This window comes from Lipomyces japonicus, assembly GCF_038497905.1.
Source record: "Lipomyces japonicus strain CBS 7319 unplaced genomic scaffold V1514scaffold_24, whole genome shotgun sequence".
In the NCBI taxonomy this organism is placed as follows: Eukaryota; Fungi; Ascomycota; class Lipomycetes; order Lipomycetales; family Lipomycetaceae; genus Lipomyces; species Lipomyces japonicus.
Genome location: NW_027117836.1, coordinates 1 through 20,054, shown reverse-complemented (window position 1 = coordinate 20,054; position 20,054 = coordinate 1). Strand labels below are relative to the sequence as shown.

General features: G+C 39.0%; 7 protein-coding genes and 1 non-coding gene across 8 annotated transcripts; 3 read left to right on the top strand and 5 right to left on the bottom strand.

Moving 5' to 3' along the window:
* Positions 1 to 505: 505 nt before the first annotated feature.
* Positions 506 to 4,571, bottom strand: V1514DRAFT_281858 (P-loop containing nucleoside triphosphate hydrolase protein; the record flags this gene model as incomplete). The annotated part of the gene is made up of 2 exons (XM_066925081.1): positions 506 to 3,352; positions 3,399 to 4,571. 2 exons carry the CDS (start codon positions 4,569 to 4,571, stop codon positions 506 to 508), a joined length of 4,020 nt encoding a protein of 1,339 aa, XP_066782803.1.
* Positions 4,572 to 5,484: 913 nt separating this feature from the next.
* Positions 5,485 to 6,750, bottom strand: V1514DRAFT_332308 (S-adenosyl-L-methionine-dependent methyltransferase). The gene has a single exon (XM_066927834.1). It carries the CDS (start codon positions 6,695 to 6,697, stop codon positions 5,912 to 5,914), a length of 786 nt encoding a protein of 261 aa, XP_066782802.1. The 5' UTR covers positions 6,698 to 6,750; the 3' UTR covers positions 5,485 to 5,911.
* Positions 6,743 to 7,354, top strand: V1514DRAFT_91866 (uncharacterized protein). The gene has a single exon (XM_066930181.1). It carries the CDS (start codon positions 6,997 to 6,999, stop codon positions 7,318 to 7,320), a length of 324 nt encoding a protein of 107 aa, XP_066782801.1. The 5' UTR covers positions 6,743 to 6,996; the 3' UTR covers positions 7,321 to 7,354.
* V1514DRAFT_332306 (uncharacterized protein) lies at positions 7,301 to 8,419 on the bottom strand. The gene is made up of 2 exons (XM_066927833.1): positions 8,366 to 8,419; positions 7,301 to 8,307 (listed from the first exon to the last, which is right to left on the bottom strand). The coding sequence occupies exons 1-2, from the start codon at positions 8,387 to 8,389 to the stop codon at positions 7,390 to 7,392; spliced, it is 942 nt and encodes a 313-aa protein (XP_066782800.1). The 5' UTR covers positions 8,390 to 8,419; the 3' UTR covers positions 7,301 to 7,389.
* A 1,420-nt stretch (positions 8,420 to 9,839) lies between these two features.
* On the bottom strand, positions 9,840 to 10,019 carry V1514DRAFT_281816 (uncharacterized protein; the record flags this gene model as incomplete). The annotated part of the gene is made up of 1 exon (XM_066925080.1): positions 9,840 to 10,019. A coding segment is annotated over one exon (180 nt), but the record flags the coding sequence as incomplete, so codon positions are not given.
* Positions 10,020 to 10,607: 588 nt separating this feature from the next.
* On the top strand, positions 10,608 to 12,447 carry V1514DRAFT_332302 (Adenosylhomocysteinase). Its single transcript, XM_066927832.1, has 3 exons — positions 10,608 to 10,749; positions 10,815 to 11,028; positions 11,091 to 12,447. Exons 1-3 carry the CDS (start codon positions 10,666 to 10,668, stop codon positions 12,140 to 12,142), a joined length of 1,350 nt encoding a protein of 449 aa, XP_066782798.1. The 5' UTR covers positions 10,608 to 10,665; the 3' UTR covers positions 12,143 to 12,447.
* A 692-nt stretch (positions 12,448 to 13,139) lies between these two features.
* On the top strand, positions 13,140 to 17,622 carry V1514DRAFT_332299 (P-loop containing nucleoside triphosphate hydrolase protein). Its single transcript, XM_066927831.1, has 3 exons — positions 13,140 to 13,984; positions 14,040 to 16,749; positions 16,809 to 17,622. Exons 1-3 carry the CDS (start codon positions 13,217 to 13,219, stop codon positions 17,438 to 17,440), a joined length of 4,110 nt encoding a protein of 1,369 aa, XP_066782797.1. The 5' UTR covers positions 13,140 to 13,216; the 3' UTR covers positions 17,441 to 17,622.
* Positions 17,623 to 19,748: 2,126 nt separating this feature from the next.
* Positions 19,749 to 19,822, bottom strand: V1514DRAFT_t61. Its single transcript has one exon. It is a non-coding gene; the product is annotated as a tRNA-Ala (tRNA).
* Positions 19,823 to 20,054: the final 232 nt, after the last annotated feature.

Here is a 20,054-nt window from a genome sequence, read left to right as displayed (position 1 = left end):
AAATGATGATGATTGATGAAGATAGTGATCATTATTTATAGAACTAGAGCAGTATTTGGTACATAACAGCGGAAATGATGCATGAGTGAGGAGGCTTATGAAGATTTGTGATAGCTTTTTAGTTATTTACCATTCATATTTTACTTTTAAGATACTATTATAAATTGGATTATGGCATATTTCTCATACTTGTCATCGAATTTACTCCAATAAAGGACTTTATGTTAATTATTAACTGCGTCTGCGAAATATTCATGGGCTGAAAGCAATTATGTATTGCTTTCAAACTCAAACCCGACCATGCGATAATTACTTTCTTGATTTCTGGTCATTTATGCAAGCAATATTTGATGGCTTTTCTTTTATGGTACCTGTTTCAAGCATTCAATTAATTCGTTAAAGCATTCTTATTTGGCATGAAAAATCTAAATTTAATGAATGAATCTCTGTATTGACCTCTATACAATGCGCAAAAAAAAAAGAAAATAAATATACAATCGAATAGTTAATTTCCCTCTAAGACTTGAAGTTGAACTAGTTCATAATATCTTCCCTTCTTAGCGAGAAGTTCTTGGTGATTACCGGATTCGCACACCTTGCCAGCTTCAAACACATAGATCACATCAGCATTCTGAATCGTGGACAGTCTGTGAGCCACCGCGATAGTTGTCCTACCTTTTGCAGCAGCATCAAGGGCAGCTTGCACAATCTTTTCAGATTCAGAATCAAGCGCAGAAGTGGCCTCGTCTAACAGTAATACCTTGGGATTTCTGATAAGTGCGCGAGCAATCGCGATACGTTGCTTTTGTCCGCCTGACAAAAAGGACCCTTTACTTCCACATATTGTATCGTAACCATCCGGTAGCGACATTATAAAGTCATGAATATTCGCTTGCCGACATGCGCTCTTAATGTCATCTAAACTAACTATGTCTGATGACCCAAGTTCTATATTGTACCTGATTGACCCTCCGTAAAGAGTTGGCTCCTGTGAAACTAGTGCGATTTGTTCTCTGTATTTATTGATGTTGAAAGATTTTATATCAGTGCCATCCAATTTAATTTCACCTTTCAATGGCCGATAAAATTCCTCAATTAATCCGATCGTTGTTGATTTTCCACACCCTGATCCACCAACCAGAGCAACATATTGTCCTTGCTTGATGTGCAAGTTTAGGCCTTGCAACACTGGCACTTCAGGTCGAGTAGGATATTTAAAATGCACATTTTTGAACTCAATTTCGCCTTTAACATTGCTAGGAACAGCCCCTTCTGATGACCATGTGTCGACAACAGGCTTTTTCTCTAGCAACATTTTGATATTCTTAGCTGACTGTATAGCCTTACCCATATCAGGAGCAAATGAAAAAACTACCCCAGCAGATTCGGCGCCAAACACGATTGACATGAATACAATGTAAAACTGAAACAAGTTGTACTCGCCTGATCCAATTAACTGAGAACCATACCAAAATGTTAAAGCTACTATAAAAAAAAATTGACCCTGGCAAAGACCATAAAACAGTGCAGAAATCATGCTGGACTTTCTGTTTCGTTTAATTGTTGAATTCAGTGAAGCATGATAGGTTTCCCATACATCGCGCTCCCTAGTCAGGGACACCACAGTTCGGATTGAAGACGCGGCTTCGCATGCAAACGACGATGTAACTTCATTGTCAGATTTCACCTTTTCTTCAAACGCAGTCAGCAGATAAAAGCGGTAAAATCCACAGCCCATAAGAATCGGTACAGTGGAGGTAACAACAAGACCTAATTTCCAAGCAAATGCAATAGACACAATACATGATACAACTACGGTAACAAAAGAATCAATAATTTTTCCCAGAGTGACACCTCCAAGACCTTCAACAGCTTGAGCGTCTCTGGCAAGAGTTCCTGTTAAAGTACCGACTGTATTCTCATCGCGGTCAAAAAATTCAATATCCTGTCGAAGCATTTGTTGAAAAGTGAGTTTCCGAATTCTGCGTACAAGTTTTGCTGAAGTATAACCAAAAGAAGCACCAGAAATTGCGTTTCCAAAGCCCATTGCAACTGCTAATAAAAACAAAAAACCAGCCATACGCTCAATGTATGGTCGTAGCTCAGAAAAATCAGTCAGGTCTCTATATCCTCTCATGATCGATCCATACAATATTCCCAAGGCAGGATATACCATTCCACTAACAATACATGCTAGTAGACCCAAAATATTGTAAAAAATCTCAGGACTGGAAAGATTTGTAATAAATAGAAGCGTTTCTAAAAATGAAGGTCCCTGCACCTCGTGTTCAGATTCAACTGTAATACTGGAAAATGACATGGCAGTCTTCGTTCTGGTAAGAGTCAACGAAGATCTCGTAAGATCAGTCAGTTCATCCAATTCGATGCTTTCATGGCTAAGTTCTTGCTTGCGCTTCTCCTTCAGACTTTCAATCTGCTGGGCTTTGACTAGGTCATAGTATTCTCCGTTACGACTAATCAATTCGTTATGATTTCCCATTTCAATAATTTCACCGCGCTTCATTACAACAATGATATCAGCATCCTTAATCGTGGATAATCTGTGCGCGATGACAATTGTCGTACGGTTCTTCGACGCTCTATCAAGTGCCTCCTGAACAATACCTTCGGACTTGGTATCCAGAGCAGAGGTGGCTTCATCCAACAATAAAATTTTGGGATTGGAAACAATTGCACGAGATATTGCTATTCTTTGTTTTTGGCCCCCTGATAACAAAAATCCACGCTCTCCTACATTAGTTTCAAGCCCTTCAGGTAATTGTTCAATAAATGTCCACGCGTTTGCTTGCTTGCAGGCTTCAATTACTAATTCGCGTTTTTCAATATCAGATGAAAATTCGTAATCGGTTCCAATCAGACCATATGCAATATTCTCGTAAATTGAGCAAGCAAAGAGAGTAGGTTCTTGTGAAACAAGTGCAATCTTTTGACGTAGCCACCGGATGTTAAGGTCTGTAATGTTATTGTTATCAAGTAAAACCTCTCCGGAAATAGGATTATAAAAACGTTCGATAAGTCCAATAATAGTTGATTTTCCTGATCCTGAAGAACCAACGAGAGCGACAGTTTTACCGGCAGGAATTGAAAGAGAAAAGTTGTTCATAACAGTAACTTTCGGACGAGAAGGATAAATAAATTTTATATCTTTTAACTCAATATTTCCTTCAACTTGGTCAAGCTTTAATCCTTTCTCATTTGAAGAGTCAATAGCGGACGTTCGGTCAATTGTAGCAAAAATCTTGCTTGCGGCTGCAATGCCGCTTGAAATTGTAGACAAGTGCGGACTAATAATGGCAAAAGCATAAGCTCCTTGGAAGATGGTAAACACAATCTATATTTGTTAATAATTTGGTCAAAAGAAAAAAAAATTTACTTACTGTCATGATAGTTCCAAGAGTGATTTGTCCTTCAACCAATAATCTGACACCTTGCCAATGAGCCATAGCATCAGTAGAAAACGAACACAAATACATTGATCCATTCATTAGCCCCGCTGCGACGCCAGCATGTATGCCCCAAAATTCAGACGTAGCCAAAAATGTTTCATAAGTAGCAACCATTCTGCTTTGAATTCCAAAGGCTTGTACATTCCTAACACTACTAATCACTTCTTCTGCAACTGTTCCGCCCACTGAATATCCATCATGAGCTTTCTTCTGAAATTTGACCATGTAAATTGTTGACATTCCAGTTGTGATAAATATACTAAACAAAACAGCAAACATAATGAGAGTGAGAATATACGACTTGGATAGCGCTATGATTATCGCAATTGCCAATGTACTAACGTGAGCAATAATAAATGCTATCTTTTCCGAAATTGCTTCTTGGACCATTAAGGTGTCTGACGATATGCGTGAAGTTATCTCGCCAGTTCCCAAACGATCAAAATATCCAATGTTTTGCTTAAGTGTTGCTGCAAGGTAGTGTTCACGAACTCTGGCAGATAGCACTTCTCCTCGATCAATAAATATATACGTGGATATATAAGACAAAAGAGTAGAGCCAATACCAATAAGGACTAGATATAATGACAATCTATTCATCGTGCTATAAAAATCCTCCGGCGAAATATAGTTTTCATAGTTGTAATTCGGATATATCTCGCCGCTAGTTTTCAAAGTTGAATTGCCTATATGCATATACTCTGAATAGCCGTTAGGTCTGTAATCAGCAAACTGGTCAGAAACAGAACCAATAACGAGAGCTAACAAAGGTTTAGTCGCTCCTTCACCAATAGCACATAGCACCCCCAAAAGAAGAACAAGTTTATCAGAGCTATCTGCATATCGAAAAAGTGTGAAATACGATTTGTTGGAAGGAATAACATCAACTTGAGCCCTTAAAATCTCAGCTTCGTGCTCAGGTAGAGCATCAAATTCGTCATTTACCTTTTCAGCAGAAGCATCAGAAATGGCAGCATATGATTTGGAACGTTTAAATGATCTGAATGAAAAAAATGATTGCTTCTCATCTACTGGCGATAATATAAGGCCCTGAGAATAATCTAGTGAATCACTTCTCAATGATTTTTTCTCATCATCTGCCATCTTTGAGTCATCAAAATTTTGTCCGGCCATGTCTGAAATTCAATAATAATAAGTTAAACGTATCAAATCGTGCCAACTTAGTCGAATTTGAACCCAACACACTGGGGAAGGTTAACACTCTATGACAATTCGACGACAGAAGTTTAGTAATGGATATCAATGAAAAAAGGAGACGACTTAGAAATATACGTGTTGCAGAAGTGGCTAATTTCCGTTTGATGTAGTAGATAAAGTTCAAGGGATATGATAGGACTCATCCAACGATAAGTACGTGAGACAATATGCCGTATACACCTCCAATCAAATGTTTGTCCGGGAAAAAAAAGTGAATTAAACACTTTCTATTAAAGGTTTCATTACAAGATATTCCATGCATCTTTCAAAAAATGATCGATTTCATGGGACGCATACGTAGAGGAATGCATTGACGATGGATGTTCTTCGACTATGGACCGTGTGCTGCACTTTATCGTTATCACTCACTATACGGCGCTAAGCCAGTAAGAATGATTTAAGGTACCGCGAAGGTTACCGCTATTAAAATATGTTTTCATACTTATTCGTGTACATACGAATGCTGCCAATATACCTGTACTGCGCTCGGTCATATATATTGACGGTACCCGAATACAGGAACTGCATATCGAAAAAAGTAATGCAATGAAGTGGCACCGTAATCGTTATCAGCACGAGCGCTAATTAAAATTAAAAAGTGGATCCGGGCACCACGGCGAATTCCGCCTGGAAACTGTGCAAGCTCCACGAGTTGAAATTTATTAATACATTTATTATTAAAAAATTATTCTACCTGTAACAGGGTGCGGGGATTCGTAGCATGTATGCCAAACCAATTAGTCTTAATTGGGATGACGAACTGGCCATATAGAGGAAACGTTCCTTTTATAATAAATACAGTCACTATTCTACCATAACCATTTCTCTACCCATACCCTAGCTAGCTTAGTGTACATCTTATGTGCGCTTGTTTACACTACCTAAACAATTGCCTTTTAAAATAATATTTCTCATTGATTGAAATAATATGAACTGGCGCAATAGCTTAACTGTGACCGGTGTAGGTATATGCATCTATACACAAGGCACTTGTACCACTTTTCCGCCCATTCTTTAATAAACAATAAGGGGCTTGTACACAATGAGATCGTCGTTATGACGGTCCTAATTCTCACTCTCCTCGGCACATAATATCTATATACATATATATGAATGAAAAATATTACCGTAGCAATGAAATAATAAAGTTATAAACGCGTTCTCTGTTATCATTCTGTGTAATTAATCTATGGCCAACGTCCTGATGACACATCATGCATTGTTTTTCATGGCTTTCGTGCCACTGCAACAAGAAACGGAAGTTCAATCCAAACTGTAGATGTCGAGTTGTTAAGCAAATCATCTTTTTGAAGACCAGATTCTCTTGCTAGCCTTTCGGGGATTAAGGTTTTGACTGTGAATGCTGCCTGTTGTAAGTCAATGTCGACAAAGCCTGCTCGTTCGAATGCATCTTCTAGCTCTGCTGGTTTGATTCCTCCAACATGATGAACTACGCATGCGCAGTTCGATGCGTGATTGATCTCCTTTTTTAATTTTTTTGCATTGGCAAACACAGCAGATATTCTTTCATCATACTGAAGATCAACCACCGCAATCAAGCCGTTAGGCAAAAGCGCTCTTGTCAATGCCGAAACCGTTGACCTCATGTCTGGTAAATGATGAAACGTCATAGCCGACACAACAATATCCGCTTTAAAATAAAAGTTTTCTGTTAAAATGTCGCAAACTATCCCTTTCATTTCTGATGGATCAAGTCCTTGATCTGTAGCCGTTTGGTTATATTTCTCGATTTTTGAAGTCGACACGTCTATGCCTATAATGCTGCCAGCATATGCTGCAATGGCATGAGAAAGTGCACCTGTTCCGCAGCCAAAATCAATTACTGTTGTAGATTCATTTAAATTGAGTAGTGGGTGGTTTATCAATGCCCTTGACGCATATCTTCTTGCAAGGACAAGAGGTGAAACTTTAGTTGTTTCTTCAGTAAAATTAATGTTTCTACCACTGCCATTAGATTGACCTTCTCTTAAGCTTTCTTGATGAGTAGGCATGTATGTGTATTTTACATGTTATTGGTTGAAATGATTGACCAAATTTATTATAAACGAGAACACAGCCGCACGATTGATCGTGTGAAAAAAATGAACTGAATCAACCACTTTTTTTATTCAACCGACATTTATAGTAAATGGGAAAAGATAATAATACCAGCTTTCTAAACAATTCATTAATAAATTGTTGGTCGAAAGAGTCCACAAAGGTACCTGTGTCTGCATTACCTCAATATATCAGCCGTCTTCAGCAGTTAGCATCAGAATAGTAAGTCATCGTCAACAAGCAATCGTGATATATGCTAATAGATAGCAATACATTGGCCCAGTATGTCGAAACCACGATAAAGGAAAGGTCAATAGCGATTGAAAATGGAAAGCCAAACAAAGGCACTAAGCTATTAACTCCTGTGCTCGATAGTGCGCCTGATTTTTTGACATATGCAAAAGTGGAGCCTAATGCAAGAATTTTCGTTAACATTGGCACTGGAGCTCATCTAGAAATGACGTTCGTTGAGGCATCAATATGGATAGAAAAAGTTATTACCGGCATTAACCAAAGGATAGAATTTGTAACTGGGGTTTACAAAGAATCATGCGGGATCAATTACAAATATGACTAGCGATTATTTATTTATTTATTTATTTTAGATTCACCAATGGTTTCAGATAAAACCAAAAATTATTCCATGCTACTTTGTTTGTAACCCTTCATTTTGTTCTTCTTCTTCTGCTATCGTATCAGCCACTGTCGTACCGGTCATGCGCTTTTTCGCGCTTTCCTTCAAACCTTCCCATCTGCTTCGTAATCTACCGTTCTGAATCTTTAACTTGTCATTCTCAGCCACTAATCGTTCAATCTCGCTTTCAAATTCTCGAACCGTACGTGTCTCACGCGAGTGGACTTCTTGACGAAGCTTTCCCAAATTAGATCTCATCACGTCGCGTTGTCGACGAATCAAATTTTCATAGACTGAAATTTGCTTTAAAAGGTCAACTAGTAAATTACTATTCTCTGTCACGTCTGTATCAAACTTTCCTGGGACAACATAAAAAGATTCTATGGTGTTATTATTATTATTATGACTATTCGGCCCGTCGATTCCAAATAACCCAGGATGTTGACGGCGAAGTGAATCCAACAAACTGGAAGTTTTATTCGAAGATTGTCCAATCTTGTTAAAGCTCGCCTCCAGTGACGCGCTAAATTTGTTAAATGGATCTTCCCCGCCTGTTCGGCTTTCATCGACCCCCCTCCTAGACTGCTTTGTAACTGAAACATAATGACCATCTACTGGTATCCCTCTGGCCGAAGCCAACGTATTTGCCAAATTACTGCCATTTGCTGGATTTGAAACTACTATGGAGGTGGAAGTTGGCGTTCTTGCAGGTTTGAATAATTCCGGATTCAAAGTAATACTACCTTGAAGCTGTACTGCAATGGTATTGTATTTGTTGTGCAAAATCTTTAGCATTTTTAGACCTTCCGGATCATTTGTGAGTGAGAATGCCCTTTCGAAGTTAGAGGCAGCTGATTTATAAAGAGCTATCGCTTCCCTAGGTTGTCCTGCGAGTACAGCATTATCTGCTTGGGATGCAAAGCTGTGAGCCTAAGTCAACTAATTAATAAAAAAAAACCATGACAATATATAAAAATTTAGTTCCCACCTGCTGCAGCGCAGAATCATCCATTATTCCACATCGAGAATTGCTATAGGTTGACGTATATTTGATTCCAGAAAGTGATTAGGCCATCAAATCTACAGTTGGACTTAAGCCGGGTAAACCTGGAGGATTCACGATTATTATTTTGTATGTGATGTTAGTATGTGGTGTGGTGATCCTTGATCAAAATGTACATGTATTCAATGGAAAATCAAAATATTTGCGGTAGCCCGTTACGTTGTAGGATTCTTTTAATCAATGAAACATCTTGCTTATTACTTTATTATAATATATGTGTGATTCTAGTCCACAAACATCTATATATGCTGAGGTCTCGTCTTGTCTTGTCCTACGCTGTCTTGGAATACTTACCTGGGTTTTTAGTTCATAACAATCGGTTCTGTTATGTAACGATAGCTCACCTTACAATGATAAATATATATAGACTAGTCCTTCTCTCTTTAGTGTTCATAGTATGTGTACGCTGGGCAATAAGTAAGCCATTCTTTAGCGTTCAATCATAGATATGTTTGTTCACTTTGTAGAGCTTGACTGTTGAAAATATAATTACCATAGTATGCACTGTCCATCATCATTTTTCGGTATTCTAACCAACTATATGAAAACCGCTAAACCCACAGTAATCATGTCTCCCTTGAACCTTGGGCCCATCGTAATCGCTCCTGCTGATACAGTGGTACATCAGACTCTTCGCATACCCTTCAGCTTCATTTTTTTCAGCCTTGTCAAATACAAAAACCGCTTAAGCAACATCACATATCTTCTGTATTGTCCATATGGCCATTCCACTTCGTAAGGAATAAAAACAAATTTGTATCCAACCCAACGCTAGGATTTCTAGCTCCTGTCTCCTCCCAAAGTTTCAATTTGCTGCCATTTAATTCCACGTCTGAACCCAAAAATAAAGCAAACCATGTCTTTGGGCTGCTTGTCCCATAGATTCCTTCCTTAGTTACCGCTAGCGAGAACATATTTAACGTCATAGTCTTAAATGGTTCCGTCAAACGATTACTTTTGCGGTTCTTCACTTGAATTGCCAAACATGCCACGGTTTGTTTATACGGCAGCAATATTGGAATGATCATGTCAATCGCCTTAAAGTTTGCTGGAAGCAGTAGATCCCGGCCAAGCTTAAAAGCTGTCTCAAAACTGTCAGCTTATCCTCTAACCACAAGAAATTTTGCCTTCGTCCCATAATTTTCCAAGGCTGCGCTCTCCACAAACCTTTCTCCAAATAATTTACGAAAAAAGTCTGCAAGCCCCGACCCCGACCTGCTTCAGTGGAGCTAAGGACGGGCTATTTCTTTGATTTCCATGTTACAGCTGTTCCACCAATCCGCGCAATAAACCCTGAAGTGGTTCTCATATCACTGGCATAATTTTCTCAAGATACATTCGAGTAAGCCACCGGCTCGACTTTCCCTCGCTTCTCATACACCAGTAGCAACATTGATGTTTATTTCAGATACTTAAGAACACGTATGGCAGTTCTCCCCGCGTATGGGTTAGGATTGCTTAAGCATCTTCGTAGAACCGGCACAGGATATGTGATGTCTTCACGTACTGTGGTTGCATCAAACATAAGCTTGCCAATAAAAAAACGATACTTGAACACATTACATGAAGCTGACTTGTCCACTTAAGGTGCCGCTCCAATTACGATAGATGAAACACCTATTATGATGAGTCTTGCACGTGCAAATTGCAAAACTGTTGAGTCATTTGAGAAAACTGCCCGAAGCAAGTCTAAATTAATCTAATGGACTTTCATTGTTTTTTGTTGGGCACAAAATGTAGCCAATGGTGCGCGCTCATTGCTCCATTGCCCTCGTTGGGCTTCTTTCATGTGAAAGTCTGCTTGAGTCAGCACCCGAATACGAGTCGTGGTGCTATTTGGACAACTAGCCATCGCTTACAATGTACCTGCGTAGTTTGTAAAAAAAATAGAATCACAATACTGAGGTATGGGCCATTTAGTATGACCATGTCTGTCTATGACTTGAGAGCATATTGTTACATATTACATATTCTAAGACATGAATCGTCTTGGATCAAGGGTTAAAACCAGAGAAAAAGTTATCATTTCAGGCACGTTTGTTTGATATTTTGTACCCAGCGTTGATATTTTTTGAATACGGATTGTTATCGCGCCCCATCCCTTTGGGGCAAATGAAAAAAAAAAAAAAAAAAAAAAAAAACTTTCATTTAATTTAAAACGCACCCAGTCTCTTTCTTTTTTTCCATTTCTTCGTATAATATTTATTATCTAGATAAAAGAAAAAATGAGTGCTCCTGCTACTTCTTACAAAGTTGCCGATATTGGTCTTGCTGCTTTCGGTCGTCGTGAAATTGAATTGGCTGAAAATGTAGGTTGAGATTGATGAAGTGGTTTTGCATGTTTATCTCGCCGTTGCTAAAACATGAATTATAGGAAATGCCTGGTTTGACTGCCATCCGCAAGAAATATGCTGATTCTCAGCCTCTCAAGGGTGCAAGAATTGCTGGCTGCCTTCACATGACTATTCAGACCGCTGTGCTGATCGAGACTCTTACCCATCTCGGTGCTGAGGTTACTTGGTCATCATGCAACATTTTTTCCACTCAAGACCATGCTGCCGCAGCTATTGCTGCCGCTGGTGTTCCAGGTATATTAAATATTAGCCATAGATTTTTTTGTTATGTTGAATAAGCTAACACGGCGGTGTAGTTTTTGCCTGGAAGGGTGAGACCGAAGAGGAGTACCTGTGGTGTATTGAGCAGCAGCTCGTTTCCTTCAAGGACAATAAGAAGCTTAATCTTATCCTTGACGACGGTGGTGATCTTACCGCCCTTGTTCACGAAAAGTACCCTGAACTTCTTGAGGGCTGCTACGGTCTTTCTGAAGAGACCACCACTGGTGTCCACCATCTTTACAAGATGTTGAAGGATGGCAAACTCAAGGTTCCTGCCATCAATGTCAATGACTCAGTCACAAAGTCTAAGTTTGATAACTTGTACGGTTGCCGTGAATCTCTTGTAGACGGTATTAAGCGCGCCACCGATGTGATGATTGCCGGCAAGACCGCCGTTGTTGCTGGATTTGGAGATGTCGGCAAGGGTTGTGCCATGGCTCTTCATTCTATGGGTGCTCGTGTTATCGTCACTGAGGTTGATCCTATCAATGCTCTGCAAGCTGCCGTTTCTGGCTATCAGGTTGCTCCTCTTGATGAGGTTGCTGAGATTGGCCAGATTTTTGTTACCACTACTGGCTGCAGAGATATCATCACTGGAGAGCACTTCCTTAAGATGCCTAATGACGCTATCGTTTCCAACATTGGTCACTTTGACGTCGAGATTGACGTTGCCTGGATTAAGGCTAATGCCAAGTCCGTTGTTAACATCAAGCCTCAGGTTGACAGATTTTTGCTTGAAAACGGCCGACACGTCATTCTTTTGGCTGAGGGTCGTCTCGTCAACCTTGGATGTGCCACTGGTCACTCCTCTTTTGTCATGTCATGCTCTTTCTCCAACCAGGTTCTTGCCCAGATTGCTCTCTTCAACGCCAACAACGAGGAATTCAGAAAGAGCAACGTTGAGTTTGCCAAGTCTGGACCTTTTGAAGTTGGTGTTCACGTTCTTCCTAAAATTCTTGATGAGACCGTTGCTCGTCTTCATCTTGATCACCTTGGAGCTAGACTTACCAAGCTTACCCCAATCCAGTCTGAGTACCTCGGAATTGCTGAGGAAGGTCCGTACAAGGCTGAGATCTACCGTTACTAGATGTCCATCAATTATGAATCGTGCCATTAGTTTTATTTATCTACACTTAATTTTTAAAAGTCATCAGCATCCTTATTTAATTTGCTAGCTGGACTGTGGTTTGTTAAGGTACATTGATGGAGTGGCGCTTTATGCTTTTGTTATTAATTGGTTTTGAATTTTTTTTCGGTTTAATATTTTCTTTCGCAATGCATTTTGTTTAGAAATGCCAGGCTCGTGTGTTAAGAAGGGAAGGATGAAAAGTATTTTATTCGGTTTTTAGACAATTTAATCGTACCTCCGTTATAAGGAAATATTTGTTTAAATTCAAAGTAAAAGAAGTTTTTGCGTAGATTTGCTTCTCAGATAATCCATTTCGATAGAAAATTATGAAGGGCCAGTTGACGTGAATGCAAATTCCTGTTATGTTGTAGACCAATTACATTATTTAGATAAGATTTTATTGCCTGCATATACATTTGATACACTTGTTTGCGCGGGCGGGCTTCAATAACGTGACAGCATTTATGACGTTGAAAACTTGACAATGAAAATCATTTATGGCGTCTGGGATTGGCAAGATCAATCAATATTACTAGTAAGCCGTTACGATGCTTTCAGTTGATGATTCACTTAAATGGGCTCGGTTTTTTATCATTTCCCCACGCAAGAAAAAAATTAGTGTCTCCGGGAGTTGAGCGCCGCCGCCCGAAAGCAGTCGCCGGAGGCCCAACTTGTACCCAACCGATAACTACGTCACATCCAACATTGTTATACCGCAGTTCGCATAAAATTGTAAAGACGTAAGGGAAACAATTTATTTGTGTTAATTTTGTATTATTACAAAATCAACTATAAGGACATACATCTATGGAAGCTGCATGAGCAAAAATGTAGTATGTATCTAAGTGTTATCGTTATCAAAGTTTAGGGGCGCCGGCAACAAACGCTTCGCTTGATCGTAACTAGTGTATGTAATAAAACTGAAGTTCCGATATATACTCTGCAAAGATGAATGGTACTCTTTTAAATTTTTGTTTTTTTTGATTTTTCTGCTTTTTCACTGTTTATTGGGTTGTATTGTGCACCTGAATAATGTCGTTGACTGAGAAAGGACCAGTCTCGAGTGGGAATAATTCCACGACACAGACGACTCCTTTGCTCGGCAGTGAGAAATCGTCAACGGCAATCGAAGTTCCCAAATATGCAGATGAGTTTTCGTCTCTCCCTCCCAAGGAGGCCCAAATTTTAAGAGACCAAGTTGTCGTTCCAGAGTTCAAAGCAAATTTCTTTTCCGTATTTCGATACGTAACAACAAAGGATGTGTTCTTGCTTGTTATCGCACTTACTTCCGGAATTATCGAAGGATGTGCTCGTCCTCTGATGACGCTCATTTTTGGTTTTATTGCTCAGACGTTTACAGACTACTACAGATACGATCCTTCAACTTATCAGATGTACTATAACGGAACGTATTCAGATAAATATTATTACAATGGTACTTTGTTTGACAAAAATATTACTTCACTGGACAACACCACAGATTACCTTTACAGTGATGGCAAGGATTATGAGTATTTCAGTTTTATGGAAAACTATATCTCTCCTGAGGAATTTACTCGCCGTGTCAATCAGTTAGCTTTGTACTTTGTCTACCTTGCTATAGGTGATATGATCTTGTCCTACATTGAAATGTTTATTTTCATAGATAGAGGAGAAGTTCTCTCAGCACGTATTCGTGAAAACTACCTTAAGGCAACTCTTAAACAAAACCTTGGCTATTTCGACAGACTTGGTTCCGGCGAGATTACAACCAGAATTTCTGCTGATACTTTGTTGATTCAAGAATCAATTTCAGAAAAGGTTGGTTTTGGTTTTATCCGTACCGGATAGATTGAATAGTTCTAATTATGTTTAGGTTGGATTTATTGTTTCGAACGGTGCAAGTTTTTTTGCTTCTTTCGCTCTTGGCTTTTATAGGTCGCCTAAATTGACAGGAATTATGGTATCAGTGGCGACTTTTATCTTGACTACTTTTTTCATTTCCTCTGGAAAAATGACAAAATACTATAAGCTTGCGCTAAATGGCGTATCAACAGGCGGTAGTGTCGCAGAAGAGCTTCTTTCAAGCGTTCGTAATGTTCAAGCTTTTGGAATTCAAGATCGGCTTTCAGTTAAATACGATAGATACCTTGCTGTTTCCGAAAAATGGGCCATGCGTGCTGGCATGGCAGCCGGTGTTATGACAGGTGCCATGTGGCTTGGCGTATTTACCAACGATTCACTAGCATTTTGGCAGGGTTCTAAGTTCCTGGCTCGTGATGAGCTCGACGTAGGACAACTTATCACAGTTTTGATGGCAATGGTTCAAGGTACTTATGCGATTTCAAATATTTCTCCTCATGTTCGATCGATTACCAACGGTATTGCGGCATCTTCCAAGATTTTCCAGACAATTGATAGAACTCCCGCGATTGATTCATCTATTTCAACTGGTGTGAAGCTGCCCGAAGTCCGCGGAGACATGGAATTGAAAAATATTAAGTTCATTTATCCCTCGCGTCCCAATGTTACTGTTTTGGAGCACTATAATCTTTCTATCAAGGCAGGAACAACTGTTGCATTGGTTGGCGCATCAGGATCTGGAAAGTCTACCATTATCGGTCTTATCGAGCGATTCTACAAGGCTCTCGAAGGTGAAGTTTTATTAGACGGCGTCGATATTACTACGTTAAACATTAAATGGCTTAGGCGTCAGATCGCTCTTGTATCGCAAGAACCTACACTTTTCTCGTGTTCTATTTTCGAGAACATTGCCCATGGACTTATTGGCACGTCATTTGAAAATGCCTCCGAAATTGAAAAGCGAGAACTTGTTCTTGAAGCTTGCAAACAGGCAAACGTGACCGATTTTGTTAACAATATGCCCGAAGGACTTGACACCAATGTTGGCGAGCGCGGTTTCTTGATGTCCGGTGGTCAGAAGCAAAGAATTGCAATTGCTCGAGCGATTGTTTCTAATCCCAAAATTTTGTTGCTCGATGAGGCCACCTCTGCTTTAGACACGAAGTCGGAAGGTATCGTTCAAGAGGCTCTCGATCGGGCATCCAAAAATAGAACCACTATTGTTATTGCCCACAGATTATCGACCGTCAAGGATGCTGACAATATTGTTGTCATGAGCAAAGGTAAAATTCTTGAGATGGGAAATCATAATGAGCTTTTGGAGCTCAAGGGAGAATATTATGAGTTGGTCGAAGCTCAGAGGATTCATAAGCAAAAAGAAGAGATGATTGCCGCACTACAAGGGTCTAGTAGTAGTAGCTTGTCTTATTCAGATGGGATCGAGTCAATTTTGGATGAAAAAGCAGACATTGCTGAGGAAGATGAAAAAGCACATTTTTTACAACTTCACAAAACTAAAACAGGAAAATCCGTGTCATCAATTGCCATTGGAGATTATGAAGATCTTGAAACCGAGAAAACACCAGGTTTTTGGAGCTCTCTTGCATTTATTCTTAAACTTTCGGGACCAGAGAATAAATATAACCTGCTGGGAGCATTTTTTTCTGGAATACTTGGTTTATCTTATCCTTCCCTTGGTTTATTTTATGGACGATGCCTGGAAGCTTTCAGAGCGTATCCCCAAGATCCCGAATTTATGCTGCATGAGGTTGAAATTTTTTCTGGCTTGTTTTTTATGATTGCCATAACTTCTTTCTTCTCAGCTCTCATTTCGCTCAGTTTGTTTGCATACGCTGGACAAAAACTTGTTCGCCGTATTAGACTGATGACCTTGCGACAGATGTTGCGACAAGATATTAGTTATTTTGATAAGGATGAAAATACTGTTGGTTCCTTGACCAGCACATTGTCTCGAGATGCTCAGGCAGTTGAAGGTCTTTCAGGAGCCACGCTTGGACAAATCATGTCATCCGTCATGATTGTGTTTTCGTCTATAATTTTGGCGCTTATTGTTGCATGGAATCTTGGTTTGGTAGCCACTGCTACAGTGCCAATATTGTTGTCTGCTGGGTTTTACAGATTTTACATTTTAGCGAAATTTCAGCAAAAAGCAAAGAAAAGCCACGAGGCTTCTGCAACGTATGCCTGTGAAGCCACTACTGGAATTAAAACTGTCCAGGCTCTTACCAGGGAAGAAGATGTTTTACGAAATTATCATGCCGAGCTTGAACATCAGGTCACCACGTCTCGTCCTGCGACTCATTATTCTGCTGGACTTTACGGTGTTGCTCAAGGAGTCATTTATTTGATTATGGCGCTCGCGTTTTGGTATGGTTCCAAATTCTTGTATCGTCGTGAGTATTCATTGTTTCAGTTTTACGTTACGTTCATGTCACTCGTGTTCGGTGCTCAGTCAGCTGGGATCATGTTTTCATACGCGCCAGATATGGGAAGAGCATACCAGGCGACCCAAAATATCAAGAACTTGTTGGAATTACAACCTCAAATAGATGCATGGAGTGAAGAAGGTGATACTCCAGAGAACGTGAAGGGCAAGATCGAGTTTAAAAATGTTCATTTCAGATATCCTACCCGGCCACAAGTTCCGGTTTTGAGAGGATTAAATCTTACTATCAACCCTGGTCAATATGTGGCACTTGTCGGTAAGTAGATATGGACAAATTAGCTTTGGTTTTAAAATTAATTAAATATGTTTTTTTAGGATCTTCTGGATGCGGAAAGTCAACAACAATTGGATTGATGGAATCTTTTTATACTCCTCTTGCAGGAGAAATTTTGTTAGATGGCAAAGATATTTCGGAATTTAATATTAACCGGTACCGAGAACAGATTGCGCTCGTGTCTCAAGAGCCTACTTTATATTCTGGCACAATTAAGGAAAATATTCAGCTTGGTTCAGTTGAAGAAGTCACGGATGAGCAAATTTACGATGTTTGCAAGCAAGCTAACATTCATGACTTTATCATGTCACTTCCAGATGGATATGAGACTTTATGTGGATCCAAGGGTTCGCTTCTGTCTGGTGGCCAAAAACAGCGTATTGCGATTGCGCGAGCGTTGATTAGGGAACCAAAGATTTTATTGTTAGATGAAGCCACTTCCGCTTTGGACTCAGAATCGGAAAAAATTGTTCAAGAGGCACTTGATAACGCTGCTGCCGGACGAACCACAATCGCCATTGCGCACAGACTGTCTACCATTCAAAAGGCAGACGTGATTTATGTATTTGAAAATGGCAAAGTTTTGGAATCAGGAACTCATCAAGAGTTATTAGCCAACAAATCCAAGTATTACGAATTAGTGCAGATGCAAGCCTTGGAGGGTGGAGCATAAAAAAAAACTGCCATATTTTTGAGAATTGTAATTTTTATTTTTTTTTTACTTTTTTTATATATATATTGAACTAGCGTTTATAGATCATCGGGAGGTAATAGGCTCGACGCCACAATTTTTTTTTATACATTATGTATTATGTATTATGTCATTCATTTAATTTATTTTTGCATTATATTAATATCCCTATTTCATATGTTTACGCAAGACGTGTCAATTACAGTAAATTTTTGGTGGTCTAAAAAATCCCTTTTTCTATTTTAATTTATTTGTGACGATTGTGTACTCTCCTGCATATCCAAAGTGTAGGCTACATTCGGCGCCCCTCTTTCAGCAGTAAAATGCAGACCATTTCTAGTCGACTACCTACCTACCTACCCACCCGTAAACCATTTCGCTAACCGCAAAACTTAACGGCGAAGACAAAAATTATTTGAGTGAGTCAATAAACGTAAAAAGTATGAAGTTGTTCAAGTAATTGAATACGAAATCGTCAAGTGGGCAAATGCGTGGTGCTGAATTGAGTCTTGAACGCAGTTCAGATAGTTTGTGCTCGATCATTCCGCACTAACGTCTTTAACCTTAGCCAAGATTTTCCCCTAATCACTCGAGCACTCCAGTGATTATGAAACCAAATAACCGAACCCAAAAAAAATCATCCGGCGAAGGCTTTTCAACCTTTATAAGCCATACATGTTTAAACAATGGTTCTAATATTTGATGGCAATTAGTGAATTTGAAACAGTTCGAAGACAATATAGTAAAACGGACCATGTTGGAGTTTTAACATGACACAGTATAACGACAAATTATGACGTTACTTCAACAACTACCTTTAGAACTCACCACTCTCAATGGCGTCAGTCGCTCTGATCTTAATTCTAATGTTGGCATCCAAGCCAAACTATCAACAGGGCGTGAATTCAAGAAAACAATGCGTGATACGTTGTCATTGATGAGTTCTTCATTGAAACAGGAAATCTCTTCTTATGAGATGCCACGTCTAATAGGAAGAAGACTATCTTCTTCCGTAGTTTTCTCTCAAATCTCTTACTAGCTTGCTAATAATGTGACGGTTAAATTGAGCCTGCAGCAACAAATCAATATTAAGCAAAATGTATCCCTAATTATAGCTCAGTAATATCAGAATGCTCCAAGATTTGAACTATTTTTTTTTTATATTTTTTTTTTAATTCTCACCCGTGTTCAAATAAGATCCAAGGAAGTACACATAAATTATACCAGTGGTCGTGAGTGAGGAGTAGCAAGGGGTCGGGGTAATATAGTATATTGGTATATGGTGCCTAAAGCTGGTATTGATAGAAGAAATAATAAACCGCATTCCATTTTGATCACAGAATGAGGGTTGCAATAAAAACATGTAATTTTTGTTCAATTTGAATGCACGGTTGTATTGGCTTCGAATTTTGCCAAAGCCGTTATTAGATGGACGTACGTTATTCGTAGACTTCCTCGCTATACTCTTCAGTGAAACTAAAAACTAGCCGAAAAATGTATAGAATACCTTTTAATTATTTTATTCAATATTCCACGCTATGGGTCCCCGGCATTAGCTGTCAGGAACAAGACAGACAAATTTCGTATATTTGTGTGAATTTATGGCCATTCACTTAAAACATCCTACAAAACACGACTGTACACATATAAGTCTTATGGATCATTCTCATTTGCTCTTGCCAATATTGTCACATTCGAATGAAAACTCGCGGGCATTGTCCTTACCTGCGCCGAACGTAACCCCTGGGCTTAAAAACTGTGTAATGGTCGCGAAAAAAGTATGCCCCGACCCTTCAATCATACTACCGGTATATATATCAATAAAATTAGTTCATTATTTATGCATTTGATTAATTTATTATAATTCGATTGATTGATTGATTGATTGATAGATTTTTATTCATTCATTGTTGCTTCGGTCCCAACAGCGATATGTCAGCCGTCGACGGTCTCCTCAGGACGTGATTTGGTTCCAGAATCTCTTGGCACATTCAATAGTATAGGTCTTTTATTTTTGTTTATTTGTTTGATACTTATGCTTTGTTTAAAAAAAAAAAACGTAGTGTTTGATTTACTGGTTGCGTGCTTTGATTCATTAATTCTCTAATTTTTGTTCCTTTAAATTTCCTTTTCTAATCTGTAACTTTTAATACTTCTTTGTTTTCCTGTATTCGTCTTAACTCATTATTAAATGTCTTGTAGATAATATTGATGATGGTAGCAAAAAAATTTGTAAAAGCACAAACATGTTGCAACTATATACTGAATGGATTTACAAAATGCAAAAAAATGGACGAGTCCGGAATCGAACCGGAGACCTTTCGCATGCAAAGCGAACGCGATAACCAACTACACTACACGCCCTTCGATATAATAATTCATTTCAAAACCTAATAAATATTATGGATTTGTGGTCACGTGTTGCTTTGCTTTATGAATAAATGATACACGTCAGGGGCACCTAGTGTCCTAGTTAAGATTGAAAAAAAAAAAAGTGTTGCTTGTGAAACTTTTCTGCATTTAAAATGGCTTGTTCCACATTGGAGATCGTGTCCCCAATCCATCGTCCAGGGACAAAACCGGTCTGATCTGAATG

Bases quoted from the DNA above. Each gene is read 5' to 3' on its own strand.
- V1514DRAFT_332308 (XM_066927834.1), bottom strand. From the start codon at position 6,697: ATGCCTACTCATCAAGAAAGCTTAAGAGAAGGTCAATCTAATGGCAGT.
- V1514DRAFT_91866 (XM_066930181.1), top strand. From the start codon at position 6,997: ATGCTAATAGATAGCAATACATTGGCCCAGTATGTCGAAACCACGATA.
- V1514DRAFT_332306 (XM_066927833.1), bottom strand. From the start codon at position 8,389: ATGGATGATTCTGCGCTGCAGCAG. The intron at 8,308-8,365 runs GTGGGAACTAAA...TAGTTGACTTAG, and splicing joins ATGATTCTGCGCTGCAGCAG to GCTCACAGCTTTGCATCCCA.
- V1514DRAFT_332302 (XM_066927832.1), top strand. From the start codon at position 10,666: ATGAGTGCTCCTGCTACTTCTTACAAAGTTGCCGATATTGGTCTTGCT. The intron at 10,750-10,814 runs GTAGGTTGAGAT...CATGAATTATAG, and splicing joins AAATTGAATTGGCTGAAAAT to GAAATGCCTGGTTTGACTGC. The intron at 11,029-11,090 runs GTATATTAAATA...ACGGCGGTGTAG, and splicing joins TGCTGCCGCTGGTGTTCCAG to TTTTTGCCTGGAAGGGTGAG.
- V1514DRAFT_332299 (XM_066927831.1), top strand. From the start codon at position 13,217: ATGTCGTTGACTGAGAAAGGACCAGTCTCGAGTGGGAATAATTCCACG. The intron at 13,985-14,039 runs GTTGGTTTTGGT...AATTATGTTTAG, and splicing joins AAGAATCAATTTCAGAAAAG to GTTGGATTTATTGTTTCGAA. The intron at 16,750-16,808 runs GTAAGTAGATAT...ATGTTTTTTTAG, and splicing joins TCAATATGTGGCACTTGTCG to GATCTTCTGGATGCGGAAAG.